The sequence below is a fragment of the Leuciscus leuciscus genome (genome assembly GCF_965113295.1).
Source record: "Leuciscus leuciscus genome assembly, chromosome: 3".
NCBI classification, from domain to species: domain Eukaryota; kingdom Metazoa; phylum Chordata; class Actinopteri; order Cypriniformes; family Leuciscidae; genus Leuciscus; species Leuciscus leuciscus.
The window spans coordinates 43,464,206-43,474,696 of NC_138727.1; the positions used below are offsets into that span (position 1 = coordinate 43,464,206).

The 10,491-nt window shown below is 40.9% G+C and overlaps 1 protein-coding gene across 1 annotated transcript in view; it reads right to left on the bottom strand.

Annotated features, from left to right (window-relative positions):
• Nucleotides 1-1,337: 1,337 nt before the first annotated feature.
• galntl6 (polypeptide N-acetylgalactosaminyltransferase like 6) overlaps nucleotides 1,338-10,491 on the bottom strand; it is a 255,083-nt gene continuing 245,929 nt past the window's right edge. Inside the window, exons 11-13 of the mRNA XM_082163243.1 lie at nucleotides 5,939-6,055; nucleotides 5,572-5,721; nucleotides 1,338-2,126 (exon numbers count right to left, since the gene is read on the bottom strand). Coding sequence (XP_082019369.1) covers nucleotides 1,959-2,126; nucleotides 5,572-5,721; nucleotides 5,939-6,055 — 435 coding nt within the window. The 3' untranslated portion in view covers nucleotides 1,338-1,958. The remainder of the gene's footprint in view (nucleotides 2,127-5,571; nucleotides 5,722-5,938; nucleotides 6,056-10,491) is intronic.

Below are 10,491 nucleotides of genomic sequence, written 5' to 3' on the forward strand. Positions count from 1 at the left end.
TGGCGGTACCTTTTCAAAAGGTACAGTTTTGTACCTAAAGAGTGCATTTTAGTCCTAAAATGCACTCTTTAGGTACAAAAGTGTACCTTTTGAAAAGGTACCGCCACAGTGACAGCTTTTGTACCTTTTTTTCTGAGAGTGTATACTTTGAAAAAAACATTGATATTGATGTTTGTGTACAATTCTGATATAGCTTTTTTAGAGCCTCTTTCCTGGCAACACTAATACAGTGGGCCGTTTTTGCTTGTTTTAAACTGCAAGTAAAGAGCAATGTCTTTTCTTTAAAATAAATGTAATCTTTTTTTCAGTTATATTGCTACTTGCTTTTATTTGACCAAAAAAATGATAAGTGTCCTCTTTAAAAAAAAAAAAAAACAAACTATGCCTTTGACTGTAGTCTAAAGCATTCATGATTTGCAATCAGTTCATGTAATTTTCCAGTGTATGCTCTAAAATAGGGAAGACAGGTAAGAGGCTAGTTTATTTCACTTTCTATTGCGCTATCTAAAAATCTTGCCTAGGACACCAACAGAGCCTGGTCCGCGCGACGCTCACATCCAGTGAAGGCACATGTCAGCCATTAAGTGACTGAACAGCAGTAGGCAGGGCCTATGGTGCGATGTTGAATCGATGAATGTTATTCGTTGATGTTTTGCTCAGGAGTCAGTCATTTGCAAATGTATTTTCCCGTATGATGTCACAGATCCCACAATATCAAAACAAGCTGTTTTTTGAGCTTGATTAAATAATAATAATAATAAATAATTTGTTTATAATGAGGGGGATGTTTTAAGCTATGAAACTTCCAGGATGTTTCAACGGTTCAAAGACCTCTTATATGTCAAAAGATCAAGGCAAATTTGTTTTCTTATGTCATGACCCCTTTAAAGGTCAAATAATATATTATAAAGTAATAGTGATAGCTAACACACACACACACACACACACACACACACACACACACACACACACACACACACACACACACACACACACACACACACACACACACACACACACACACACACACACACACACACACACACACACACACACACACACAAATCTCTCTCTCTCTCTCTCTCTCTCTCTCTCTCTATATATATATATATATACAGTATACACACACACACACACACACACACACACACACACACACACACACACACACACACACACACACACACACATATATATAATACTGTGTATACATATCTTCTGCAGATGGCTCAACACCAGAGGGAGACAAACCATCACTTTTGAGATAAGACAGTAAGCATGATATCATCCATCAGCATGACAAAAGACACACAGGCAAGGCAACAAACATCCACTCATTTTCTGGTTTATTTATTGACGAGAAACTCTGTAACAAGATAGATTCCATTGAAAAAGTCAAATATTTCATTGAATTAGTTCACTGTCTCAACCCAAGTTTGACTCTACATGTACAAGAGATGATAAAACAGAGTCAATACACATAAATTAATTCTGGAAAGGCACCAAATAAATACAAATAAATATGCATTTGAAACGATCCCAGAAAAAAATAAATAGCAATAAAAAAAAAAAAAATTCTCTCCAGTTTCTGGTTTTGTACAAATCCACCATGCAATCTTCAAGGACTGATACAGAACATTCTTTCATTGGACTCCACTTCCAAAGTCCTAAAGCTGCTCTGTTTTTCAATGTATATGAAGCAACTGAGGGCCCAAGTTAGACCCCTACGAGAGAGTCGGGCTGTCCGTATTCTCCTCGACCAGCAAGGTGCTCATTGTGGATGCGTTTCCACCAGCCTCATGTCTCTCGTTGTTTCTAGTCCCCTCATTCAGACTGCTGCAGAACCTTGAGAGGGACCCAGAGCCAGACAGTAAGAACATCCAGGCCCACATTTAGGATTGTGGGAGGTGTGTGAATGTGTGGAAGCCAGCTGATTGGCTTGACCACAACCCCAGGTCCTATGAGCTAGAGGCGCTGTTGAATTTGTCCAGAACGGTGGCGTTGACTTTCTGGAAGATCCACTGTTGTGTTTCAGACTCGGGGTCGCACTTGTTCATGAAAATCCGCTTATCACCCGGGCTACAGTCTATGCAACCGCTGCTCACCAGGTGGTACAAAGATTTGTCCTGGAGCAAGAAGAAGATGGGAAGGAGAAAAAGAGAGAAGGAGGGTGAAATAAAAAGAAATAAACAAGAAACAGTGACTGTGACTGTGACTGCGGCAGAGGTCTAATCCTGCAATCTCCCTCTAGCCTTCAGTCGGATTACATGAGTGGAACTGAAGAACCAAACATGGAATGCACTAATCAGAAAAGCGGACTTTATTTCTTGGCTTGAGTTTGGAAGTGAAACATGAGACATTGAGAAATGATGTACAATGCAAATATTATGAAATAATTATGGCATTAAAACTGTGTATAAATCACTTTTTTTTTTTTAAGTGACACAGCGACAACAGTGGTTAAAGTTAGCGTGAGGCAGCATCTCTCTTCCCTCCACTGATCCCATTGAGTTTTAACAGAACTCTAGAGAGTGCAATGGGTTTGGTGGGGGGTAAATGAGAATAAATGGAGAAAAGTCACATGAGAGCCTCCATCACATTTTGATTGGCCTATTATGTTATTCAAGCGATAAATTCCGATTGGCCTATCACTTTCTTCAAGCAATAACTTTTGTATGCATTCCACATCTGCACATCGACTCTGAATGAATAATTATATTGGTGTTAATGTAAAGACTAATTAAAAAGTAAGTAAAAAACTCACCCACGTAGTTATCACCGATTTTTGTCTTGAAATGACTTTGAAAAACAATGGAATAGAAGCGCAGTGGAATGGAAAAAATGCGTTCTGTGTAAACAGGCCCTTAGTAATGTTTATTTAACCTGGAAATGTTTCAACATTAAGTTTAACTGGAACATTAATTTACATTGGATTACAATTAAGCATTAAAAACAGCGATGACTTTGCCTCATGATTTCAAAACACCACTGCACAACGGTAGGTACACTCTCAGAAAAAATGGTACAAAAGCTGTCACTGGGACGGTACCCTTTTAAAAAGGTTAAATAGGCTTTTCCACTGCATCGTACGGTTCGGTATGGCTCGGTAAGGCTCACTTTTGCGCTTTTCCATTGCATGGTATGGCTCGGTACGACTCACTTAAGGCACTTTTCCACTGTATAGTACAGCTCGGTACGGCTCGCTTTGCCTCGCTTTAAGTGGTACCACCTCTGTTGAGGTTCCAAGCGTGCCGTACCGATACTAGAATGTGACATGAAAACACTACAGACCACTGATTGGTCAGAGAGAATCGTCACTACCAGCGTCATTGGATTTGCACCACGAGACACCAAACCCGCTAGATTTAAATAGTCAGCAACAGCCACCGCAGTGTTATTTCTTCGCACATTTTTTTAAACGACTTGTTTGAAAAATAAAATAGAAAATAAACTTGAAAAAAGAAATGGCTGAATCGTTGTGACTGGTCAGTAGACAAGGTGTAGACGTTCTACTGTAGACGTAGACGGAGCGGATCCAGCGAGAGGATGCGGTGATGATCAGTCTATAATCCCACCCACTTTGAAGCGGTACTAAACTGCAGTGAAAAAGTAAACCGAGCCAAAGCGAGCCGAGCCGAGCCATACCGCGCCGAGCCGAGCCATACCATGCACTGGAAAAGCACCAGAATATGCACCATTTAGGTACTAATATGTACAATTTTGGTACCAGTATGTACCTTTGAGGTACTAATATGCACTGTTTAGGTACAAATGAGTACCTTTTGAAAGGGTACCGCCCCAGTGATGGCTTTTCAAAGAAAGTCTCCACTTGGAAGTGTTCTCCACAGCACACAGGGCATGTATATTTTTGAGCTAGAAACTACTGAGTATGCCAAACAGAGCCGGTGAAAAAATAGAGGATATGTCCCTAAGGGAGTGATCAGGCTGAGCAGAGGAGGGACATGCCTTCGGGCTTTCGGCTCCAGTTCTGTGCTGCTCTCCCCTGGGTTGATTTACTGTTCTCTGCGCCTCAGGCAGCTCCACTTCCAGGTACCACCTTTTCCTTTCAACTGTATATTTCCCCTCTATATAGTGCCGTCATTGACCTATCCTGCAATGACAGTGATTTCTTTGCTTGACACCTTAAAGCCCTTGTGCGAGACGGAATATCTCAGTTTAGGCTCATAGTACCTCGCTAGAGGGCTAGAAAAACTGTGCTTCTGTAGTAGGCTCTGTCGTTCGTGATGGGCCCAGAGCGATAGGTATTAGTCCACAGGGGCTTCTGTAACACAGTGTACGTTCGGTCCCACCGCTGCTCTGTTGCTGTAGATATACTTTATTGACCTCTTAAAGAAGATGTGAAGAGGGAATATGGGGGAAGACAGGTGCAGCTTTTTCTTAGAGATGGTATGAAAATGTATGAAGAGATATGAAAACGTAACACCTGTGTGTAAAACATTACTCATGCTGACTGTAATGGATTTTATCTCAATAACGTACTCCGTCAGTTGTCTGTGTTATATTTAAATTGTTTTATAGCCAAATATTTTTTCTTACATTACTTTTTCTTAGAACATAATGTATATATGAACACACACACACATACACACACACACACACACACACACACACACACGGTTTTCTAAAGTTATAAAATAATTTTCACTGGCCACGGATCCATTATACTGTTACAAATGCTTTTTTTCCCTCAACTGTTTACATTCACTTAAAACATAACTGACGAATACTTTAGTCGAATACTCGCAAAGGCCTTTCATTTTTACATTATTTTGTTTGTATTTTATTTTATGTGACAGTTTAACCCCCGGTTTCACAGATAAGGCTTAAGGTAGTCCGAGACTAAAATGCATGTTTGAGCTGTTTTAACTGAAAGCAACTTGCACTGACATATCTTAAAAAATGTGCCATTGTTTTGTCTCAAGATGCACATCATGTTTTTTCTAAGGCACATTAATAAAAGTTACTTGAATGTCCTAATTGAACTAAGGCCTAATCCTGGCTTAATCTAAGCCCTGTCTGTGAAACCGGGCCTAAGAGCAATAAGTAGCAAAAAAACAACAACCTACATTTAGCACTGAGAGGCAGCTTTATGTGCACACACTTTGGGTGTGAGCACAAAATCTGCGGAATGAGTAAAGTGATGGGCAATATGCGCAATCCCTCGCCGAAATTCATGCTCTGTAATACCAGTGATATTCTTCTGGAGAAAATGAAAGGAGTGATTGAGGGAAGGCGGATTTGTGTGTCAACTCGCTGTCTGAGAGATCACGAGAGAGCGAGAAAGCGCAGCTGGTATCATGTATCTATAATGTGGAAAATTAGTATTGGAAGCGTTTCAGTCAAATATCAAATTCAACCCGTCAAAGTGGCTAGTAGGAGTGAAACCTCAGACAAACCTTGACCCCTTGGCACAAACCTGTAATAGGCACAGGAAAGTTTTGAAGAAGCTACTTGAAAGAAGTTAAAACATAAGATAGTTTTGATATGCTTTTGGTCACTACATATAGTAGTTCCTCAAACACTGGTAGTGTATCTGTATTACTGCATTACCTTCCTGTAGCTCCAGTGCTGGTTGCCTTTCATACCATGGCAGTCATACAGGGTGATGGGGCTGTTCTGACTTATAGCATCGAAGCAGAATTTTCTGGTGTGCAGGGGATCTCCAGGCCTGATGTCCTCTCTCCAGCCAAACGTGAAAATCTAACCACCACAGGGAACAGCAATACTCTCAGTCTCAAAAAAGACTGTCAAGGAATACGCGCCATATCATGATTTAATTTCATCAAAGAATCAGTAAATTTTTTAGGGAGTTACTTAAGAAACAACACTTAAATAGTCTGCTGTTCACATTATTCCAACATGTCTGATACTAATCAGTACTGAGTAATGTGGTAAATGTACTGAAAAGGAGCCTTACCTGCTCATGTGCCCATGTTCGCTCTGCGCCCTCTTTTAAACAACTGTCCAGACGCAGTTCGGTGCCAGTGGAGCCATGTTTAGAATCGATGCACAAACCAGATGCCACATTACGGATCTGCGGACAGAGAAATAGATTTGTTGAGTGACACCTATCAATTGCACAAGGATTTAACAAAGTTAGCCTTAGCATTCCCTGAGGAAATCTAGCATAATGTATTCCATGTTTTTCCAGGCTGGTTAGTGCTGGTATAGTGCTGTTCTAGTTGGTGGACCAAAGTCATGCTGTTCTCAAGCAAAACTGAACTGGAGTTGCTGGTCTACCAGCATTCCCACTTCCCATGCTGGTGTCCAGCAAACCTGCAACCAGCATCCCATGCTGGTTCCCAGCATGAAAGACATACCTTATGCTGGTGAACAGCAATGCTGGATTTTTCAGCAGGGTTGTCAGTGTACAGTATATAACAAGATACAAGAACAAGGCATCTGAGATCAAAAGGGTTGTAAGATAGATATATACATATATGCATAAGCTCCACTCCACATAGCCAGCAACTCCAAATACACAAAGCACATTGAAAACTCAACTTGATTTCAATTAAGGCAACATTTTATTTTATTTTATATTTTATTTTACTTTATTTTATTAAATTTTTTGATTAACAGGGACATTGCACATTAATAAACCTTCCTGTAATGTGCCAGCATTAGCCCCAAAGGCAATTTTTTATCTGTAGTCCCTGTAGTATATTCTCTGTCAACAAATTTTGGGATTTGAGATTTGATAGTGGATATTAACATCGAAATGATGCCAAATAATGAATAGAGAATGTCAAATGCATCTGCAAATTTTTCAGCCTGGTCTCATTAGAAAACCGTACCAGTGGCAACATTTTTGCAAAGTACGTTGCGTCGTGCACGTTTCGCGACAGTTTCAAAGTGAAATGTCCAGTGAGTGGCACTAAAAGCATGTTATTTTTTTTCTGGAACAGATGAACGTGAATATGGCAACGTTTTATTACGTTGAAGTTTGTACGTATCACTGCAGTTCTGAATTGAAATGTTGGGTTAGTGGCGCTAAAAGCTTAATGCTCCATTTTAATATAATGTACACTGACACTAAACCCTAAAACTACCCGATAGTGTTAACAAAAGCAAATGTGACATAAAAAGGCACTCGCAACCATGGCATTTTAGCTCGTTTTTGAGCTCTTTTATCGTGACTCGTCTTTACCGGGATTCGTCCTGAGCTCTCCGCATCACAAGTACAATTCTTTACCAGCTGAGCAATCGAGCATAATCTGTATAATTCCATAATCCATAATCTGCCCCTGTAATCATAATTGTGTGTGAAAACAATTAAAAGTGCTTGCTGTTTTGCTGCCTCCGGTGTTCATTTGTTAGAAACTGCAGTGATATGTTCCTGATTGTACATATTTTGTACATACCTACAGAGGTAGGCCTACGTATTTCCTATGAGACCAGGTTGAACATTTGTATTTTTTAAAATAGTTACACGAGTTTCTTGAGAGCACAGGAAAGCAGTATTTCCCGACCATAACAATCATGCTTAATGACCTCTACGGTGCTCACGGTGTGCATTGAAGGTAACAGAATGTTAGCCAAAAGTTTTACTTCTTCCCCAACTGTGCGGTGAAGTATAATGTGACCCCTGGTCTGCAATCTGTTCAAGTGCTAAATCGGACAATTTAAATAATGATTCATTCAAAATACACCTGTTCACAAAGACTTGTGCACTTTCCCCATTGAATGAATTCTAGAGAGTTCCGCTGCCCCTTGTCCTTCCATTTTTCTCTTTTTTTCCTTTTTTTGATTAGCTGTCCAGGTTGTCTAATTTTCTTTAAGGCATTCAGGTGTACCGACTGTTGTCACAGTGCAGCTCAATAATGCATGAGCGGCTGGAGCCACTGCCTCCTGAGCAGACACAGAGGAGTGGGCAGCAGTTCTGGGCCAATTCTGCTCACTTATTCACCTCACTAGGGAGACATAGGGGGACTAGGGCTTGGGGCAAGGTCATACACACACACACACACACACACACACACACACACACACACACACACACACACACACACACACACACACACACACACACACACACACACACACACACACACACACACACACACACACACACACACACACACACACACACACACACACACACACACAAGCACAAAAAGGAGGCCTGACAAAGAGGATGAACAGTGGTGGAACATATTATGCTGTGCAGGATGCACAAAGCAAAAGCTTCCACTGCCGAAACTGTGCACTGCATACCAAGGCCATCAGAGGAAACATTACAAAGTGTTTGTTGAAGCCCGTTTCCTCAAATATGTTTTCTCACGCTCATGAGTCCTGAACGATTGAGGTGAGGGATTTTGGGTTTTTGAGCTCTTGGCAAGCCATGACTGTTGAAAGTAATTGGAAATCAGTTAGTAGGCTGCTAAAATCAACATGAAGTTCTGCTCGATACGTTCTGCTCTGTGAATGCAAGACCTAAAGCAGATTTTTTCTTGTTGGTGACAAGATGCATTTGCTGCTTCTCACAGTCTGAAAGACAGAAATTCACTCGAAATGTTGAAATGACTTTAAACCTAGGCTGAAAACTAATGCAATCAATACTACGGCAGATGGACGCAACAAGCTTTCCGGGGCGGGTGAGGACATCAGAATAAAAATGTCCTAACTCAGACGGTGGTCTTTATTGCAGTTCAGGTCAACACTTTACTGCGTAATATTTACGGGAAAGGAAATGGTGCACCCTATTTGAGCTGTGATTTCTTTTCAAATGAGCTGGATTGGAGAATCGAGTGAGGACGAGCTTGACAAATGGAACAAAATGAAAGCGAAAAGCAAGGTCACACCAAGCTCTGCCTTGCCGATTTATTCTTAAAAGCTTATCCCCCCCCACCCCCACCCCCCACCCACCCTGAAGTTATAAAAAGAAAACATGTTTAATTCATTTTCTTGTCTATTAGCAGCTCCTCGCTCTCTTTTGGACCTTCCTTGCGTCTGCCATCGTGTGATGTTTTCAGGATGAATTATTTGACTTGTTCAACACGGTAACAAAGACATGCATTAGAATCTAATTTTCTGCGTTTGCAGCCAATTTACTACCAAACCACATTTTTGTGAAGTCAGAGCAACTATAAATGTGCTCCAATATGTTTTAAGAAGCTCAAAGCATGTTTGTTGTGGATTTTCTAAAGCCGCTGTTCTCTTCATTTATTTCCTAAAGTATTCTGGAATTTAGGACGTTGTGCTGATTAGAAAGAAACCGCAAGAACATTTCCTCTCGCATCATTTTAAGTGTTACTAAAGGGCTCAATCATCAGTACTTACTACCTGTTCATGGTGTAGCATTTTTTTTTTTGATGCAGAAAAAAATGAATTCATTGATTCAACTTTGATTTATAATATTTATACCACAAAATAAATAAATAAATGAATGCACTTTTCTAGGTTACACTAGAAGAGTGCATGTAATCACAAGCTCTTTAGAGGTAAATACAGCAGAATCAGACCAAATCAGCATGGGTCTCTCCTCTCTTCTTCCTCTCAATCCACAGGGGGGGAGGGGGTACTCTAAAATGGGCCTGAAAACTGCATTTATACCGTAACAGCCTTTGGCAGCAATGGCTGTGAGCATAAAAGTGGCTGAAAAGTCTGCTGATTGCATTATTTAAAGTATTTGAGTGTATTGAAGAGGCAATGAAACAGCTGTGGGGGAGAGAGAGAGAGCATATATGTGTGAAGGTGGGCGAGTGGTAAATGGTTGACAGCCTGCTTACCCATCTCACCGCCCTGTCAGCTGGAGGTCAAGCCGACGTTGACCCCTGTCCTTTGCTGAAAATGCCGACAAGAACCCGTTTAATTCCTTAGCTACCCCTCTCCCTCTCTGTCATGGTCCATGGGGGTGGCTTCAAAAGTCCAATGAGGCTCTTTTATTGTGCAATACATCAGGCGGGGTGACAGGTGGCCAGAGCGGGGTGTATGAAGCTATCAGGTTGACAGTCAAATTACTATCATTTCGCTTCAGGAAAGAAGATATTTACCATACATAAATTTCACACGAGCAGGTTCCCCGGCTGCATGCCGCACAGCCCTTTTTTTTACCATCAATTTTATGCCGCTAATGCAGAACAAGCCAATAAGTGAAAGGGAAGGGATGCTGTTTGCTAATGGACTTTTCTTTTTTTTTTTCATTGCTCCGCTGAAACAATTGAAACCAAAGTGCTGTTTCTATTACTACCTTAGTTGGATTCGGATGGACGGATGTGTTTTACGGTAAGCGTCAGCCCTCCAATTAATTTGGAAGTGAAATTAATTACATTTGTAAATTATTACTTGCCATTTCTGACACATCACAGTAGGGGACTGAAAAAAGAGGAGATGGTGTTCCCCCCGGGGGGATTCATTAAGGCATGATGTCTGTGAGGTACATCATTCAGCAGTGATTAAAAAGGCCCATCAAAATGCACAAGATGGGAATCACTCCATGCATATTAAATACCCCCCACTATGACAGAC